This window comes from Ptiloglossa arizonensis, chromosome 2 (assembly GCF_051014685.1).
Source record: "Ptiloglossa arizonensis isolate GNS036 chromosome 2, iyPtiAriz1_principal, whole genome shotgun sequence".
Lineage (NCBI taxonomy): Eukaryota > Metazoa > Arthropoda > Insecta > Hymenoptera > Colletidae > Ptiloglossa > Ptiloglossa arizonensis.
Window position 1 is genome coordinate 15,909,629 of NC_135049.1, and position 20,463 is coordinate 15,930,091.

The window sequence follows — 20,463 nt, forward strand, 5'->3', positions numbered from 1 at the left end:
TAAAATTTTCGTTAAGTGCTCTCGCGATTCAGTACATTTACTTTGATGGAATGGTAGCAATTTTATAGTTTTGCTTCTTTTGTTTAGTAGTGAGCTACGATCTTGAAAAATCGAGTAAAATAGATCGTTCGATGGTAGGTTAGGCAGGTATTTTTGTTATCCGAAGATAGTTAAAGTTTTCTTTTGTATGCGAGTGCACAGATAGTGAATATGACATATTGACATTTGATGAAAGAATCTATTACTATTAATGAGATATAAAAGTAAATTTCTGTTTGTTACTTTTGTTAACTTTATTGGTCGAGCTGAATATGATTTGCTATTTTTGAAGGTAGAGGGCGTAACGAGACCACTATATTCAAACGCACTCGGTACTTCAGTTCGTGCGACATTATCTTCTATTGGATGTCAGATCCGTTCTATACCTCGCTTATAGTTCATGTAGTATCAATTGTCGATATAATGTCTTAGGATCAAAAATCTCAAAAATCCTGATTTTCCCTAGGCAAATAATACTATTGCCTTAGGATTTGGGAATATTTAATATTTAAAAGATATTTAACTGTTTTACGTTCAAAAATATTTAATCAATAATGGTTATTGCTCATTGCATTCAAGCATAGGATAATCAAATAAGTGACTTTAACGAACATAATTTCTTTCTTCGCAATTGTTTCGATAACAAATTTGAGTCCTCCTCGGTACGATCGAACACAAAACAGATGTAATTTTAATCTACAGTATAAAAATATAAGCATAAAGAACTATTTTTTTTTTTCAAGTTGAAGTAAAAATATGTGTAAAGAAACAAATTATGCCAGTAGAAGTTACTTATTGGATTATCGTGTTTTCGAAAATATTTATTGCGATAATCGAGAACTTACGGTTATATTCAGTTCCACTGGTTCATCATCGATAACTTCAAAGCGGGCAACTCGGAATCGAGGTTTTATAATGTAAGATGGCACCACTCCACGGCCTGTAACTTTCACGCGCCATCTCGTTTTCGTTCTAGAGCTGAATACTTCGAAAAACTCCTGTATTCAAAAACGAGCAACGTTTTCATTTAGGTAAAAGTTTCGAATAACGAATAAAAAGTAAACAACTTTTTGAAGAATTACAACTGATACCAAAGAATGAAATATTTCGCAAAGAACAAATAAGAAAGTAACGAATAAAATAACTATCTAAATGAGAAAACGTCGTGAATAAATTACTATACATTACTTTTATTCGAATAAAATTTTGTCCATATTAATCTGAATACAATCAAAATAAACAAATCGTATTATTCTCCTGTAATTAATTGGACTGTTGCTCTTAGGTACGAAATTTAAGAAAGATAATAATAGAAAGCATGTACATAATATCCCTTATTGTAAAGTAAAACGTTACTTAACGGTTAAACACACGGTTCAGAGAATACAATAACAATGATAACAAGAAATTGTATCAATAACGTAGATTATATTCATTAAATTTATTGAGAGTTATTTATATTCATTAAATATTGAGACTTGCTATCGATATTCATTTAAATAAATTTAACTTTCGATAGACAGCGATACGGAAGAAATTTGTTTGCACCGATCGATATGTATCGAACAAATCAAATCGCAATCAAGAATTCAAAAACGCGTGCTCTCGTTTAGCTAACCTCCTTCTGATCTCGGAAATGTATTTTTTTTTTCTCCAAAAGAACGTCAGGACCAACGAGAAGTGACCTAAACATAGATTTCACGAAATCTACGTTACCATTTTAACGCGTGGACCTTTCAAAGAGAAAATTCAAGATGTCTTGCGGTTCTAAAACGAAATCCTTCAAAACTTGTCGGTGCATTTGCAAATGGCGGTGTCGGTGTATTATCCCTCGGGAGAAAAAGCCACCACCAGCGTTCGGTATCGGTTCGAAACGCGATGATAAAATTCTTGGAATGCATCCAAAATTTTTCGTCGGTGGAACAGTATCGCCACCTGTAGGATCATACAATCCTCAACCCGTACAAACAAAAACCACTACCAGAAGGTATATCTCCGACAAGAGTGTCTGTTAATTATACACTGTTCTGTTTCAAAAACCACTACCAGAAGTTATATTTCCGACAAGAGTGTCTGTTAATTATACATTGTTCTGTTTCTTTGAGAACCATGCAAATATCTCGAAAACTGTCCACGATACGAAAAAGTATTTCGGGGACAAGTTGTACGGTATTAAGAAGTGTATATAGTAATCAATAGTTATTTGTTCTTGCATTGACCATGAAAAGGTCGAATCTATTCCCGAGGAATGAATTTTGTACGATGCTCCGCGTTGGTTTTAATAGAAATTTTTCATGCGAAATTAGTTGGACGAGGGAGCTAGAGTCTGAGGAGTTTTCAGCGACAATGGGAGGTCGACTTTCGAAATCGTACGCGATGCAGAAGACATTGGAAAAAACGGGACTAGGACCTGGTACACACGAAATCCCTCAGTGGCCAGAAATTATTTTAAACAAAGCTTGCAAAAGTATTCGAACGGATGTTGGATTTGGAACTACCCCGCTCTTTGAACTTGCCCCGGTGTCTACCACTCCCGGTCCAGGTAGATCAGAATTACAATACTATCTGGATTAATCGAATAATTTAACCATTTCGATTATTTCACGGGGATTCAAATGCTGCGAGTGAGCTTCGAATATTTGAATATTTCTGTATCATTATACGAATATTACTATTCAGGTATTACCATTCGGTTATTATTCGAATAGTATTATTTGATTGTTATTCGAATATTATTATTTGATCGTTACACAAATAAGAAAATATTCGTGTATTTGGAGTATTTTGAATAAGGAACCTTTTCATATGTAATTTCAATTTTTCAATCATTGTTATGTATTTATATGGTTGTAGTATTTTGAATAACGAAGCTTTTCATACAGTAATTTCTATTTTTCAATCATTGTTATGTATTCATATATATGTAGTATTTTGAATAACAAAGCTTTTCATACAGTAATCTCAATTTTTCAATCATTTGATCTGTACTTTTGTTTCAGGATACACGCGAAAGTGTCCCTATCATTACATGGATGAAAGGAAACGAATCGGTTCCTCCTGTTTACCCACTTTCGAGTATGATGGCTTGCAGTCTAGATTTCGAACGATCTCAAAACCCTGGAGTCTACCTTGCAATTTGTATGCATTTTTATTTCTCGCATTGTCGAGAAAACAGCACTGTTAAAATTGTATTCATTGCTTAATACGATTGATTGCGAACCCAATAACAAAAATCAGTAAAATCAGTAATTAATTCATGGATACGTATACAATCGTAAAAGTAAATAAAGTTGAATTAAATAATATTCATTTAATAAAGGGTTCAAAATAACGAACTCAAATTAATTACTATCATTGTTAAATATAGTATCCGTGAAAATAAAAATACTGTATCCGTTCAAGCATATGCTTCTGCTAAAGCAATTACTAAATAAAATGGAAAAAGATATTCTAGATTGTTGAAAGAACCCTTTTCCATTGTATCTTTGTAATTACTTTTTGTGTCAGTGAAATATTGAGGTATATACGTATACAAAAATTGAGAATGGAATTTTTTTTGATCAGGTACAAAATTTGAGAATGAAAAAATGTTTGATTGGTTACAAAAATTGAGAGTGAAAAAATGTTTGATCGGTTACAAAAATTGAGAATGAAAAAATGTTTGATCGGTTACAAAAATTGAGAATGAAAAAATGTTTGATCAGGTACAACGCGAAGCATCCAAAGAGTCTCGAAGCAACTCTCAGCAAAGTCACTGGGAAAAGAGGCCCGTACGATTTATTCACAGGTACTCTGAACTATAAACTCGATTAATATCGAAGACTGTATACGGTAGATAATTTTCCAACGTTTGATTAATATTTTTTTCCAGGGCCAAGGGACGAGAGCACGCTCACAGGCCATCAGAGATCCCTGAAATTTACACGTACCGCCGACTGGGTTACACCGCTGCCAGTCGAGCTATTGCGCGAGTGGAACTATTTTAAAGGACGTTGGATCACCTGTCCGAGGTATTCTCGTTGAACTTACGTCATTCGAAAATTATGCGCCCACCGAAAACTGATTAATCCAAGGAAACGTTGAAAACGTTTCGCAACGATAATTTCAATCGGTGTCCGATTCTAGCGAGTTCAACTTGCATTTAAACTCGTAGTTAATTTAAACATTCGAAACCTGTTAGTACCGTCCAAGTATGAAAATTGTTGAAGTTCATTTTCTACCAGATTTCCAAAGCAATCGGGCATGCTGCTGGTATTGCAAGACCTAGCATTGTGTTACAAGGACCCTAACCATCCAGGACCCGGTCATTATTCTCCGAGATCACCAAGAAGGCCAAAGAATGCGAAGCAATATCCATTTAACATTAACATTGAACACGTAAGACCAGGCATTTCGTGGAAAATTCATCCTGGTCCAGGAAGATACACTGTCCAGCAGAAGGATCGTATCAAAGGAAACGGATGGACTTGGATTTTCAAGAGCAAAGTGCCACGAACAAACTTCATTATCGTACCTAAGTATACCGATTTCTAGCACGTGTCGATTGGGACAGTGGAAACAAATTTGTAAAAAATAGCTGATCGAAAAATGTCACCATGTTCTTACATAAGAGGTTCAAATTACTTTTAATCTTCCGTTGGCAGTAGAAATATGTTGAGAAAATAGCAGAATGTAGAAAATTTAACAGACTCACTTCTTCGTCGCCAACTTGGATCGGTTGATAAGTAACCGGAAGATTCAAAATGGAGCCAGTTTCGATCGTCTTTCCAGGAGGCACGAAAAATGGCCCGAATGGATCCAGTACACTTACTTCTACCTTCACGTTTCTAATAAAAATCATCGAAATTAGCATCACACGTGGTACACTCGAAACAAGAAATGAAATTTTGCGAAAGATATTCCAATTGTTTGGAATTTACTTGTTGGAGATATTCTTGACGAGCAAGAACTTTCGTGAAGAAGTACTGATCGCTGTCGGTCCGAAATTTATCTCACGATTCTTGTTCAAGATCACGATTTCTGGTCTCGTGACGGGGCAAATTAACTTCGCGAATAAGAGTTCCTTTCGTCTGGCGCCATCTTGCGTTTCCAAGTCGATCGCACAGGTGGCGAAAATTGTAGAAACACGTGGCTCGAAAGTCTCCAGTAAAATGATTTCCTCGGATAATTTTTCCAGATCGGAATTTTTTTCGTGTTCTTCCGTTGTTTTTGATTTCCTTTCTTTTCCTTTTTCAGAAACGTAATCGTTGTTAGAAAAAATATTTTAGCAAACGCAAGGCCGGTTTATAATATTTAACATTGAGTCGATACTCTACTCAATGGCTAAATTGGTAATAACAGAAAAGTTAACTTCTTACAGTGGAATTTAATCTCTTTTCGAAATTAATTCCGTTAATAATCAAAATGACTAAAAGATTGATTATCTCAATTCAACGTATAACAAATATCTAAATCATTATACGAATGATTGACAAAATTGTTGAAACATAGACTTTTCCTCAAATTTGAACAAAAATGCACAATCTGAAACGAAAGGTTAACAATTTTCGAAGTAAAGTAATGTATACAACATTTAATCGAATAAAAATTTCAAACCTCGAATTACAAATAATTAACGATCTAATCGCGTGAATGGATGTTTGAGAAAAATACAAAATGTCTTCTTCACCTTTTCTTTTCGATTCATTATCCTTCTTAGACTTCTCCTGTTCGTCGATGTTCATTTCTGTTTCTTCATTTTCATCGATTTCCGGTGATTGCGGCTCGAAGATGAAGTAGACCTTGACAATATGTTTACTATGTAGAAGACCACGTTGTGGTGCAACCTTGACTCGATCGGATGAGCATTTAAATTCGTAACGAGCCGTGAACTCTTTCTCCTGATCCTTCAGAATCCCGCAAGTGCAGTGAGGATACGAGGCCATATTGAATCCTCTCAGATGAACCGAGACCTGAATTTATTTACATCGAATACGATCTTTTTATTGTCCTTGAGAACAAAGTTTCTTGAATGTTGCATTAAAATAGCACGTTTCTAATTGTACGTAAGTTACACAATAAAAATATAAATATCGATTCTATTTGAATACAAAGTTTGGTTTCGCTTACTATGGAGAACGAACCGCAAGGTGTTGCGGGAAACTCAAGGATTTGTTCGCTAATTTCGCAAAAAGTGTCCACAATGTATACGAGAATGTTGATTACGTTCTTTTCCTCTCTTTTGTCCCTGTGACAGAGACTTCTTACAGACGTGTTCACACTTTCTTGAGTATCTATCGCAAAAACGTAGAAAAATTATAACAATTGTACTGTTAGAGACTAAGAAGAATACCGCTGTAGGCTATTCAGGTTTTTCATCATGATTAATGATTAATAATTATGATTACCAAGTAACGAAATGATTAATGATAGCTACTACTAAGTAACTAATAATTATGATTAATGAATAATAGAATCAGCCAGTGTGAATGTAATCATCGAATGCAACGAATAGTAGAAACAATCGAGGTAAATGTAATCATCGAACGTGATTAATTTATTCATCGTTAATCACGGAATGATTACACTACCGATTTGAATTAATTCGATAAATTGATACAACGTTGATAAAAACATTGAACTTCTGTTCGAGGAGTATATATTTATCGTGTAATTAAATTACTCGTTTTTAAATGTATTACTTCTATTATCATTATGTACGTACATCATTGCTTCCAGTACTGGCCGAAGTAGTTTTTCATTTTATGATTACAAATCACTGACTGATGACTACAGGTTATAAATGTTACGAATACTACTTCGTCTCAACGACGACTAATGGATTAATGATTATTGCCATTACGATTGCTTCACTAATCTCTTAACAGCCGCACCTGAATTAACTCGAGCAAAACAATCGTCAAATAAATATGTAATATCGTACTCGGTGACCAAAGTGACGAACAAAGTAAAAAAAAAATGGAATAGAAAATTTAGAATAGGAAATTTTTTAATATTTTAAACATTTGAAAAGTGAATGTATGACAATGTTGCGTTTATCGAAGAAAGATTCGGAATGAAAGTGATCGATAAGTTGCAAAGGTAGTCGACAGATAATGACCGTCCACCGCTGTTCTCAGAAATGATTTTCGCCTTTCGTTGTCGCATACCTGCGTCATTCTCTTCTACAGAGAAATCGTTGTCCTCGTACTCGTTTAAATTTTTGAAATCGATCGCGTTTCGATCGCTCGTAATCATTACTTCGGGCGTATCGATCATTACCGGGAGAAGGTCACTTCTTCGTGGAAATTTCGTTCGCGTATCGTACAGATTTCTTAGTTCACTTATTTTTATCACTTTCTTGTTTCCAGCGAGCTCTGCTAGAGTCACCACGCGTACTCGAAACCTGACGAGTCATTTTTCATTAATTTTTCATAAATACATGAAAAATATAAATCACAATGTTTCAATTATTTATCCTGGGTCTTTAACGACACTGACACGAAACACAACGAAGTGTATATGTTATGTATATGAAGCGTAAATGGCATCATAACGTACAAATATTTTCAAGAAAAATCTTTCACATTTTCTGTAAGTATACGAGGTGATTCAGAGAACTGAAATAAGTTAGAAGAAAAAGAAAAATGGTTGAGAAAGGACTACGTTTTTAGAATATTTCTTATATATTTTTAACTGATCATTTTTCGATCATTTCAACCTGAATTAAAATTTAACAACCTCCGTTCACCAGTCAGACCATTTGATCCAATTTCATTTCCAGGTATATCGGTTAAACATCCAGAGTATATGAGATGAAGTTTGATGGTTTCTCCAGGCAGAATAGAGCCAAAACCATGATTCGGTTGCACCTCCATGAACAGTGGTAAGTTCACGAATCCATATTCTTGGATCAACAGCGAGTCGTTCGTCAACGTTAGTTCTGTGTAGACGGATTCGTGCGTGTGAACGTAGCCAAGATCGATGTTCGCTGGTTCTATGAAATAAACAAGGCGAACGGTGAGTGAAAATAATTAACTTTCGATTATACTTATTCCAGAGCCACGACCTAACACCAAACCGCGACAAGTAGTCAAACTCGCAAGTGTCTTCAAAACTATCGGCGGTGGTTTCTCCGTGTCTCGAGACACTGTGTGCACGTGAACTGGAAATTCCAGCATGCTCGAATTTGGATCGTAGAACCTGGAAATATGTCATTATTGATCTATTAAAAAAGATAAGTAACCTACAATCTAGTTTTTAGTGTTAATCTCTTGGAATCGTCAGTGTGTCGATTCATGTGTTGGTTTGACTCTGTGAGATGTTTTTCAGATCGTTCGCAAGAAAACTCGACAAAGGAGTGAAGGACAAAAAGGTAGAGGGAGAAATTAATTGGAAGGGATTTTTTAAATTCATCGACGAAGTATTTCTTATTTGTATAACACATAAAGTTTAATATTAATTTTCTTAGTCCTTGGAGAGAATTTTCTTTTGTAAAATGGTATGTTTTAATTAGTTGCGATGGTTTTATTGAATAAGTAACGTATCGATCATAATAGTCATTTTCAAGGAAACGTTGAATAACTGAAAGATAGTTTGTAGCATAATAGAAATTCTCTTAAAGTGTCAATGGAATCTAATTTCTTTACCGAAACTTGAACTTCTTTATTAAAATTAAAAGATACTATTTTAGCCAAGAATATTTCTTATTTAAATGCTAGTTAAAAAATTCTGGGGATATTTGTTTCCACTTGTGTAAGTATAAGAAATAAATTTGAGAAATGAGAGACGATTGGAGTAAAGAAATCAATCGAAAGTTTGTCTAGGTGATATATCATTCATTCGTTTGTTAAATGACAATAAATTTGAATCGTTACCGCTTGGACAGACGCAGAATAGTAGATTTGGGTATCAGCCTCAAACTGATCGTTGAAAATGTTTCAGGTTGAATGATTGTTGATTTTGGATGAATCGTCACCTGATTCCTCAAACATTTCGGAGTCTTCGTGAAGACTTGAACACTGGAACGACCTAAAGTACGCGCGAGATACGCTCAAAGTACTTCTAATTGACGTTCAAATAGATTTTTTACCAGTGTTAACAATCTTGAACGATTGTTGGCAGACGTCCGAATCGACCATCGCGATGCCGAGATCGATGCAGGGTGGATCTAAATGGATCTGAGATCCAATAACTCTAGCCCAAACTGGAACATCCTATTTAGAAAACGATGAATCGTTTTTATTTTGGCTCCTGTAACGTTTGTATCGAGTCGTTTTAAAAATCGTTGCATACTTAACCGTAGTAATATATTGTTTTATCTTTGTAATGTATTATTTTTCTAAAATTGAAACTATTATAATTGATACTATTGGATGTTGGTGTATTTCCTCAGTCATACCATTGCATTACAAAGCTAAAAGCATAAATGACCTGATATAAAATACTGCTCGAGGAGAACCTGTTTTTGGAATATTCTTTCGTTGCTGGAGAAGCTGATTTTGATGATCTCGTGGTGCAATCCGATATACCGAGGACGAAAAGTGATCCTTAACCGGCACTTTAATTTCGGAGGTACTTCAATTTGAAACATTTTTCGAGGAGTGTCTTCCGAGCTGCTTTTGATGCTATCTACATTGTACTCTTCATTTTCATTCTGGTCTGAAAAGTAAATTGTTGTTAATCTTGATTTTTCACGCGAGATACCAATTCATTCGAATTATTTCAGGTCACTTTTCAAGTCTCAGCGTAATTTCAGTGTACACACTTTTGTTACTAGACGAGCATACGTAAAAACATTTATTAATTCTTTAATGTGTTTCAACAAGGTATTCGATACTTTTCAGGTAGAAGAAAATTTAAGCAAAATTTACATCAGATTTTATCTACTTTATGCTGTTGTCCATTTTACTATACAATAAAAACTTTTAAAGTGTAAATACATTTAAAAAAGAAGGTTTTTAGAAACTGTACTCTAGAGGGTTTGTGAAGAAGTTGAATTTGAGAAACATTGTGGTAGATTGTAATTAAATTTATTTGAATGAAAAAACACAATGACATAAAATTATCGAATATTTCAGATACTCGAACTGACCGATTTGCGAAACAGACGACTGTACGCTTCGTACGTCTGCTTCGTCGAAGAACCAGAGAAAGCAATCATTATGGTCGTTTCTTTTACCGATGAGAATGGAAAAGGATTTCCAACCTTGGTTGGTGATCGTAAGAGTCCTCTCCGTAAATTTGGTATCGTTGAATTTCCATATCGGAGCTGTGGGAAACCTAGTGAAATAATATTGTTATCACTTTCTATTTCGTTCTAGGATTCCTTATTGAAAGTTAAGAGAGTATTCTGGTGTAGAAAATCTCGAATTAAAAAGAAACCCATTAAATCTACAGGATGTTTAAGTTTTACACAGACGTTTTTTTTTTTGCTTCATCTAAATAATCAATTCTTTTATTCATTCACAATGTTGAAAAATAAAAGAAACAATTGTTATCTTCTTTGTCGTAGGTACAAACTGACAACTACATTATATCGTTGCAATCAATGGATATTCCTGTTTATTTGAATAAATAAGTTTATCGTAAGATTCGATAGATGCAACCTGACTTCTGTAGGATCCACAACAGGCTCAGGGTTTGCCTGAGTACAGAGAACAGGAACGCGAAGCTCGTGGAAAGTCTCTGGGTTGTCAGGATTGAACGTTAGAAAAGAAATCTCAGCTATTACTTTCTCGTCATGGACAGGTGAGAATTTCACGTTGATCGTTACGTGCAGACCAGGTTTGACCCTTGCAGCATCCATAGTATCGATCTGATTTAAAAATTTTGCAATGTTTTATACACACGAGTAAAACTCCAAAACATCCAAGTAATGATTATTCAAACACGAGAATCTTTAATATCGTTAAAGGTGGAAAATTTTATACGTTTTCAACCATACAATTGATTATTAAAAAATCAAATGCAATCTTTGAAATTTTGTAACATAAGATTACAGCAATTTTTCTTTTAATTAATTTTTTCTACTTCAAATTGTGTAATCTTTTTATATATTTTCTAGGTTTAAAATTACGTGCTGACTTTCTGAAAATGGACAGTTATACGATTGAAAACGTTTAAAGAAACTTTAAAATATTTTCGTGGTTGAATAGCTACTTCAGTGTTTTTATTTAAAAATGTTCATCGGTTGAAATTTTCGTTTGGAATAAGAATAGAAGTAACTATGATTTAGAAACCTCGATAACTGGCTCCCAGGTTTCGGTGAACACCTTGTTGAATCGTAAATATGCCCATTTTGTAGTTTTATTAGTAATTATAACTTTCCGTGTATACGTTTCACCAAGTTTGAAATTCTGTTAGAAAATCGTGTAAGCAAATTAGTGAAAGAGATATGTTTGAGAAGCGGAAAATTTATTCGTCTCTGAGAAAAGATGATAAAATGAAAGTTTTTACCTTAAAAGCGACGACACTGGGATTTGTGAAGAAGCAAACGTCACTTGGAAACGCTTCTATAGTCGATAGCTTGGATTTCTTAATCAATATCGTTTCATCGAAGACCTGATATTTCTCTTTTGTTTCGATGTCATTCTCATTTTCCATTAATTGCTCAAATTTGTGTTCCGATTCTTCGATCTTCTCGAGCTTTGCAACATTTTTCTTAGATTTTAATCATTATTTTTCTCATTTTTAAAATTAGTTTCAAGATTCAAATAACGAAGATATGTACGTATTATTATATAATAATTAATTATCACGAATTAATTTTATTTTCAAAACCTTGTTCATTGTAGTTGGAGAATCTTCTTCCACAAAGTTCGAAAGACTTTCCGAATACTGCCCTCCCTCTATTGAAAATTCTTCAGAACTTTCTTCTTTAATTTGTTTAAACGTAGCTTTCTTCAAAGGTTTCCGTTTCTCCTGTTTCATTTCTCGAGCAATCTTTTGGATGATCTTTACCATTCTTTCCTTCTGAAGTTTTATTCGTTTTCTTTTCTCGCGTTTGTACTTCATGATCTATATTTTCAATTACAGACGTACAATAAAAATCGTCAATAAAGGAAAAACAACAATCGACATAAGTATAGTTTAAATAATTAGAAGAACTAACTTTATCAAAGATTATAGAATTAGGTGGTACAATTTTGTCGATCTTGTATTTCCATCGTATTCTGTAGAGAAAGGGATTAATTACATTTGATTAACAATTATATCATTAAGAGTTTATCCAGTACCTCGTAATGTATTCAGAACGAAGATTTTCACGCATTAGTGTCCTTTCTTTCAAATGACAGGTACGATTCCATTCTTGATTCGCCAAATTAGTCTAAAATACCTTAAAATTAATTATTTGTGTTATCCGTTCGATCTTTATTTAATTTACCTTCAGTTTAAGCAACGAAGTGACAAATTTTCGGCGTTCATATTGCTTCAAACATGCTTCTGTTCTCTGTTTCTCGTTTCTTAACTTCGCCATTTTTGTCAATCTGGGTCCTACATTGAAGCGAGATAGTGCAATATTTTATTAACTATTCAATAATTTACGTGACTTTCTCTACATACGTTTTTTCTCGTGTTTTTCAACTTTAATTTCCTTCGATTTCTCCTCCATATGTTCTTCTTCGTTAATTTCCGACTGTTCGTAAATTAATAAATTAATTTCAGCGATTCGATTTATTTCTATTTATTCGTGCATTAAACTAGTAATGTTTGGAGTGATCTAACCTTTCCATTTTTATATCGTTCTTCTTGCAACAATTCTAAATTTTCCTTGCGAATTATTTCAGCTTTCAACGCCGACAGACCTTGTTTCGTTAACAAAAATCAATAGTTTCTTACAAAGTAGAAATTAAACCTTCCAAAGTAGAAATTTTACCTTTTGCGGTTTGTTGTGATTCTCTCGCGAGTCTTGCGCTAGTTTTTTCGTCAAAAACATTTGTGTAATCCTAAAAAACGAGTTACCTTGATAAAAGTTGTGTATTATTTTGAAAATTTCGATTACCTTTTTCTGAACGTTTGACATTTTTCAGCGTTCCAAGATTCTCGTATGTAGAACCGTCAAAATGAAAAAAAAAGAACGCAGTGATATCGAAGAATCGGTTAAAAATTTCCACTTGACTTTATTCTTATTTAAAGAAACTTTAAACAATTTTATTTGGATCCTTTTCGATAAACAACTTGTCAATGTAAAAAATACTATAAGAAGCAATTCAAGAAGTTGTGTAAACAATCTGAGAAGCCCAATAATAAGAATATTGTCGTCGTAACAAGGATTGTATAAAACAAAATTATAATCGAGGAAATGGAAAATGAAATGAAGATGTTGATTCTGGTTTTAATTTTTTTAACGATAACTTTCTTACACTGAGACCGAATATTTATAAATATCTTAATCTTCTTGCATTATTTTTTCTTATCCTAACTTTTAAATTAATAAATTGCTTACCAAAGAGAACCCAAAATAGTTTGCACTGATCGTTGTTAATATTCTACTGATATTCAATACGACGAGTAACCTTTAAAACAATTATTCTTTTGCAATTTTCCTAATCTCTACTATTTTTCTTCTTCAACCTTTGCTCTGTTCAGAAGATTATATTCCTAACATAAATAAAAAGTTTTGTCACGTAAGAACCAGAAATACGAAATAGTGGTAGTAGTCCCAAAACTTTATCGATCGTTTCATCTATTACATTATTTAAATTGTGATAGAGGAAAAACGACGTGACAATTACAAGTAACTTTCTCTATAAAATAAGTAATTTGTAGCATGATTATTCCATAATTGACATCTCAATGATCTGATAAAAGTCGCGTTCCAGGTAATTGAACCCATGTTATCGCTTTCGTGTTATTTCAACAAGATCTACAATCGAAATCGACAAGTCTCTTGGCTGTTTCGATATTGTCATTCATATCTACGTAATAACTTTGGAGACGGTTCCTTGATTAATTCCAAGAAAGCGTCGAAAACTCCAATTCTTAGAATTGACCCCTGCTGCGTGCTAAATTGCTTTACCGCGACTTCGTTCTGTTTGTATTTCAGTGTTCTTTTATTCCTAGAATAATCGGCATGCGAGCGGCTGCTGTAACTTTAAAATCAAAACATTTGCTCGAACTGGAAACGTACCTGTCGAGGTCTGCGTATTACCGAATATCACATTTGAAGGACTTCAGTCTTTGGGAAACTTTCGTGCGGTGCGTTACTGTTTCCTATAAATTCGCGAATGAATTTTCCGAGATCGTGTGTTGCTGATGTAAACATTTTTGTAACCAAGTGTCATTATCACCTTCTCGGACCTAACCCAGACCTAATCCAAACTAAGCCAGACCTAACCCAGACTTAATCCAAACCTAAGTCAAACCTAACCCAGACTCAATCCAAACCTAACCCAGACCTAACCAAGTGTCACTATCGATATAGAAAAGTTCTTGGAACAGTGTCATTGAAAATGAACAAATCATTTCCTCTTCTTGCGGAAAGTGTGTGCATCCATGGTGATCGTTCCATGAAGTTACACGATGAAAAAAACCAAACCAAGGATATCTCGATCGAAGTCATCGGAAGGACAATTTTGGCGACACCTCGAATGAAAGTGATTTGACATCGATCGATGGAGTACAGGCGGTAAGTTTTATTAATACGTTATTATCATGTATGGAAGAGTCTCTATTAACGCGTGAAATTTTAAGTTCTCGATTAACTTGAGATGGTTAATTTGAATATAAGGAACGAAAAAATTAAAGTGTCTAGTTGAACGTGTTCGTAATGTGCTAAAGAGAAATTTAGTCGATGTATAATGGAAACTATTGTAAGTAATATTATAGAAGATAGCGAGACGATTAATATTTTTACATTTGTTTCGAAATCACGAAGTATTCGGGAAATTTGCATTGATTTCGATACAACGTGTCGCCGAGTATAATATTTAAACGTGTGGTTCAATTTTCTGAGTCACTGAGACCCTTAACGACTCGTCAAGATGTTAATCATGAAACAATTCCGTTAGAAATTATTTATTTTATTAAGTAAATCACGTTCCATCGGAACTATCCATTCACGTAATAAGAATTTGTCTACATCGTGTTCACGTTGCAAACACGATTCTTCGATCATGTAGAAAATTTATTCCGAAAGAGAAATTCAATCGATGTTAATCAACATGCGTACACTTCTATCGCGAGTTTATCCCGAGTTATGAATATAACAATAATGGCTAAACGATTGCTCATCGATGAGGAATTTGTGTCAGAAGAAAGGCTCGATTGCATCGTCCATTTCCTCTCTATACCGTGTGTGTCAAGAAGAACTGCTAACTGAAATATCTCGTTATCCATCGATTCGATAAAAAAAATTCATCCGCGATACATTACATCCAAACAAATATTTGAACAATTTGTCTCGACATTAATCTAACTCGATCCAAACTTCCCCTTGTTATACGTCATCCAATTCGTCTTTCGATCGACTACGGTGCACTAACAAAAACACACAGTACCAATAAAATACTTCGTCTTCATCTCGATATCTTCTCAAAAATAAACCATAAAAAATGAAAAAGATATTCGTTTAACGAGCTCTCTTCCTTAGAACGTATTTCGTACGAGATTCGTTTCGATCGACTCCACGAACAACAAGAGACACTTCAATCGTCATTGATCGCTCAGCAAAAACCACTCCTAATTTTGCAAATAAATACGAGTCTGTATCTCAATGTGAACAATCGTGACCGGTTAGGGTTAGGAATTTCTCCCCTTGGATGTTCCCGGTTCTCAATTTGTCGGGTTCGGCCGATTCCTCGGTAAACAGGGACGATTCTTTCGAGCAATGCGCGCAAAAATCGGTGCAGCCGGTAATCAAAGCGATTCAGGCACCGGTACGATCGTAACGATTCATTCTCTCAATTAGCTCGCGAGGTAGACTTCGCATTACCCCTTTTTTTTCCCGTCAACGGGGTTCCGGAGCGAAAGCCGCGAAGATCTCTCGCGCCAGATGGAATCGTAACAGAAACGCTCGGGGATAATGATGCACCGGACTCGGACGATTACTCCGGCTGCGCCGAATTCATAATTCATACGTGTGCCACGAACTTTGAACCGGCGTCAAGGGGGATTTGTAATTGCCCGTGTTTATTTTTTAATTTTTCTTCCATCTTTTCTTCATTCTTTCCCTTTCTTTCTTTTCGCTTGTTTCTTTTTTCGTTTAAATGTTCTCCATCGCGGCTGACCCCTTTCGTTCGCGGCCACACACGTCACATATACGGCCTGTCACGAGGTATTTTCGTTCCGGAGGCTCGATCTGCTCGCGCTTCTGCTTCCCGGGAACACTCGCTGGAAATTACTACCGGGTAAAGGCAGAGAGAAGGTATCAATTACACGAGGGATGTAGGTAGACGGGTCGATGGGTTGCTGGGTGAATCGATGCACCTTTCGATTCGTCCCACCCTGCAACCCTTCGGTTGTCAGTCCTTTGAGAGTCGAGTTCAACCTATTCGTACTTGAATTTGATAATATTTGAATATGAGAAATTTTTTAGAAAAGAAATTGATGGATCTTTTTGAACTGCACAGATTAATCGAACTTGAAAATTCAAGGTTTCGTCTGTACTTTTGGATTTCTTTAGGAAATTTATTTGATAAATATAGTGAAATTAATATATATTCCTTAATATTGTATATGGTAGATTAGAATATAGGAGATATGTGGAATGGCACTTGCTTAATTTAGGTTGGACTATCGTGTGGATTATTATAAAGTGTATGCTGTTAATAGTTGATATCTAAACGAAGCGTTATGTCAGGTACTTTTTAAACAATATAGTTGTAGGAGTAAACTAGTAGTCATTATTGATATTATTGTTAAAATTCTAATCGCGATTCCTTTAAATTTCTCACATTGTAGAATAGATTGTGTGAAAGCATATGAAGGAAAATAGCACAACTATAGTAAGCGTAAATCTAGAAGATACATTATGACATTTCAATGAACATATTACGCTTTACGATTTAGATTTTTGAAGAGATTCAAAGAATATATATTATAGAAAAAACGTTAAATTATGTCCGATCATATTTACACAACCGTGTGTTGGAAAAATTTAATTTACAATTCGTTTTCTTAACAATTTTATCTACGGATAAATAACCGAACAAAATATTATTGATTTATCTTGACAAATGAAAGTTTAGTATCTTAAATCTTATGTATACATTTTAATATACTCTTTGTTTTATTGTCTGGAGTACGAACCATTCTTCGAAGCAATGATAATCGTAGAATGTCGGTTGATCCCATTTACACGAACACGTAACGCAAACTGTATTTTTCTTTTCTAAGAAATTCGAATTTCGAAATTCGTATCCCTGAAAAATATTTCACTCGATACTTTAAAGTCTCGTAGAAAGTTCGTAATGGCTCTCGTGAGTGTTTCAAAACCGTTTTCGGTGAATATTCAAATAGTAGGCCGGAAGCGGCACATCTTACGCGAGGCGCGGAAAAAACTGAGTTTCTCTAGCGGCCATATGTCGGACAATTTTGTAGATTGATGGAGAATTTCACGGAGCAACTGACACCCGTATAGATATTCCCATAGGCGGAGGCTACATATCGCGGCTGTCACGCGAGGCCCGCACATTATTTGCCAGGGTGAATTAATCGAGATCCAATTGGCCGCTAATAACTTTCGAATTTACAAGCATCGAACGTGATGCTCTCGACACCTCGTTTTCAACGTTTCATCGGGAACGAACGATCATCGTGTTGCTCGATCGTACCAACTGTTCGGTTTAACGAACAGTAATAACGAACAAAGGAAAATGTACACTAGACGGATCGATCAAGTATCGAGAAAGAGTCGATAAACAAGTTTATTCGTACTCGCGTAAACTATATTGTTCTCTGAAAAAACAATTTATTCTATACACCTTCGTACAAACTTTACACGTTGCTGGAAAATATATTTTTCGATTGTTCGTGTCTAGAATTGTACAAGTAATTAAATTGTACAAAAAGAACACGAGCTGTACAACTCGATGAGATAAAATCAGAACGAATGTTCGATATTTTATTACTCTGGCTTAACGTACATTCTCAAAACTAGACATTTCAATATTGTTCATTTTACATTACGCGAAAAACATTTATCCAAATACTGATAACAGAATAAAATACACAAATCGTGATATTATTTTTCCTCTAGATTAATAGAGAAACACTAATTTAAAAATACTAATTTTCCTTACTATATATCAGTTTTACCCTCTTCCCTATTGATAATTTTAGTATTCTATTTTTGCTACAAAGTGAATCGATGTTTCAATATTTTCCCTCTAGAAACGTGAACACGGGAAATTCCTATAGCAAACGCGTTCAAACGTCCACGTACCGCAGAACGTATCGTCGAACGACACCGATACGGGGTGTTGAAACTAACAACCACGGACGAGATTTCACCTGAGGGGTTGCTCGAAGGTGTCTCGGGGTTTTCTCGAAGAGGGCAATGCGCGACACGGCACGCGCCCCGTGTCAAACAGTTCCAAACATTTTGAAAACATCTCAATCTCGTCGCGAGTGGACCACGGGTGGGCGAGTCGCTCTCTCGAAAGGCTATTTGTCAAGCGTCTTGAGGGGGTGGCGAGAGCGAGATCTCTCTTTCCAGCTTGCACAGAGGGTCGCGTGGCCAAACAGAAGTCGTTTGGCTGTTTTTCCGGATGGCTGCTCGTAAATCAGCCCTACAATAGGGGTGAACGCGTTCACCCACCCCACCCCCCTCTGCTCGGGAAAGAAGGTGGATCTCGGTGAAAATTCTCCGTGAATATTCGACCTCGGCCGATTTCGTTTCTCCAAGGTTTCTCTCTCGCACCCTTCTGAAAGGGAGAGGTCATGTCTGGCCCAAAGACCCACTGGCCCTAAATTTTCGAAAACTGTGCCAGCCACGAGAGATGCTTTCTTCGAGACTTTCCACTTTTACGGCTTGGCGAGCAGCCGAGCACAATGGCGGCGTCCCGCCACGAACTGCCTGGAATGATCCACGTTGCTCCGCGATCGCTACCGGTGTTCGTACGGGTTATAAACGCATAAATTCTCCACCGATGTTCATTTAACATCGGTCGTGACCTGAATATTTCGAGGACACTCCGGTCGACGAACGTGCCACGCTTTGGGAGACGTCAGGTTCGTCGAGAGTTCCGTTTTGTCTGTCAGAGGGGGTGCTTTGTTGTCTTTTAATCGAGACTGGTAGGATTCCTGTACGGTCGAGATCGAGAATGAAAGAGCAGAAAAGAGGTTACAGGTAGACGGATAGATGTGTATTATAGGAAGATCGTTGGGTGTTTATTGCGTCTAGGGCAATAGTCTCAGAGTTTCTTAAGGTAGTCTATTCTATAAATAACTAATGTTTCTAGATAGTGGAGATAGTAAGATTGTACTGGATAGTAGAAACACTAAAAAATACTAATAGTAGACTAATAGTAGAACCTGGATGTAACAGTTGGTCGCTTAGCAACTGGTAGCAGTGACTGATTATAGGTAGATGGATAGATGTGTATTATAGAAAGATTATTGTGTGCTTATTGCGTCTAGGGCAATAGTCTCAGAGTCTCTTAAGATAGTCTATTCTATAAATAACTAAAATTTCTAGATAGTAGAGATAGTAAGATTCTACTGGATAGTAAAAATACTAAAAAATACTGATAGTAGAATGTGACAGTTGATCGCTTAGCAACCGGTAGCAGTGACCGTATCCACTGTCCGTAGAAATACCAGTTACCCCGATTACCGCACGGAACCACGTTCGTTGCAGGTATTTTCAACGACAAGCGATCCTAATTGGAAGGGGTCCTGCGTAATGGTATCTCGATCGTAAAGGCATCGCGAGGAGTCCTTAAACAGCTCTGGAACGCTCTCGACGCGTTTTCGACGTAACGCGAAACTTTCTCCAGCGTTCGGAGCAAAAATCCAACGTCGGTTAGCGAACGGAAGCGGCGGTCACGCAACACCCAACGTGTTATCGATGCACACGTGCCTTTTGTGAAAAAATTCCGACGTGTGGATGGTGGGCAGCAACGGGACCACGGCGCTACCACGAGGGGAGGTGTGACGCGTTACAGCTGGTTAAACAGCTGTACCGGGAGGAAAGATAGCCGCGACAAATTTCAATACGAGCCCGCCAGAAAACCGAGCACGAAATCGGAAGAGCCCTCCATCGACTTCTCTCTCGCCGCCATCACCACCACCACCGACGATCACCGCTGTTTATTTTCGGTGAAAGCGTCAGAGTGTGTCCCCGGTGTTCCTCGCGATGGATATCTCGCGAATTATGGGATCGAAGAGTGCGCGAGTTTCACCCGGTCTCGATGCAAATAAAACACACCGTGGTGTCGAGGAACGGGTGTACAGGTTACGTTGAAATCGCCAAGAAACGTTTCACCGACGCCATTTTATCAC

General features: G+C 36.0%; 2 protein-coding genes across 2 annotated transcripts; one reads left to right on the forward strand and one right to left on the reverse strand.

Annotated features, from left to right (window-relative positions):
• The first annotated feature begins 1,793 nt into the window (after nucleotides 1-1,793).
• Nucleotides 1,794-4,811, forward strand: LOC143143512 (ciliary microtubule-associated protein 2). The gene is made up of 6 exons (XM_076304816.1): nucleotides 1,794-2,026; nucleotides 2,346-2,581; nucleotides 3,039-3,177; nucleotides 3,744-3,826; nucleotides 3,911-4,049; nucleotides 4,263-4,811. The coding sequence occupies exons 1-6, from the start codon at nucleotides 1,794-1,796 to the stop codon at nucleotides 4,570-4,572; spliced, it is 1,140 nt and encodes a 379-aa protein (XP_076160931.1). The 3' UTR covers nucleotides 4,573-4,811.
• A 2,775-nt stretch (nucleotides 4,812-7,586) lies between these two features.
• On the reverse strand, nucleotides 7,587-9,196 carry LOC143154836 (cilia- and flagella-associated protein 74). The gene is made up of 5 exons (XM_076326845.1): nucleotides 9,110-9,196; nucleotides 8,895-9,048; nucleotides 8,069-8,220; nucleotides 7,769-8,014; nucleotides 7,587-7,609 (listed from the first exon to the last, which is right to left on the reverse strand). Exons 1-5 carry the CDS (start codon nucleotides 9,156-9,158, stop codon nucleotides 7,587-7,589), a joined length of 624 nt encoding a protein of 207 aa, XP_076182960.1. The 5' UTR covers nucleotides 9,159-9,196.
• Between the last annotated feature and the right edge of the window lie 11,267 nt (nucleotides 9,197-20,463).

Excerpts from the sequence above, each read along its gene's own strand:
- LOC143143512 (XM_076304816.1), top strand. The coding sequence starts at position 1,794 with ATGTCTTGCGGTTCTAAAACGAAATCCTTCAAAACTTGTCGGTGCATT. Across the intron at positions 2,027-2,345 it reads ACAAAAACCACTACCAGAAG|TTGGACGAGGGAGCTAGAGT; the intron begins GTATATCTCCGA and ends ATGCGAAATTAG. Across the intron at positions 3,178-3,743 it reads TGGAGTCTACCTTGCAATTT|GTACAACGCGAAGCATCCAA; the intron begins GTATGCATTTTT and ends ATGTTTGATCAG.
- LOC143154836 (XM_076326845.1), bottom strand. The coding sequence starts at position 9,158 with ATGGTCGATTCGGACGTCTGCCAACAATCGTTCAAGATTGTTAACACT. Across the intron at positions 8,015-8,068 it reads AGGTCGTGGCTCTGGAATAA|AACCAGCGAACATCGATCTT; the intron begins GTATAATCGAAA and ends TTTATTTCATAG. Across the intron at positions 7,610-7,768 it reads TGGATCAAATGGTCTGACTG|AAAATGTGAAAGATTTTTCT; the intron begins GTGAACGGAGGT and ends GTATACTTACAG.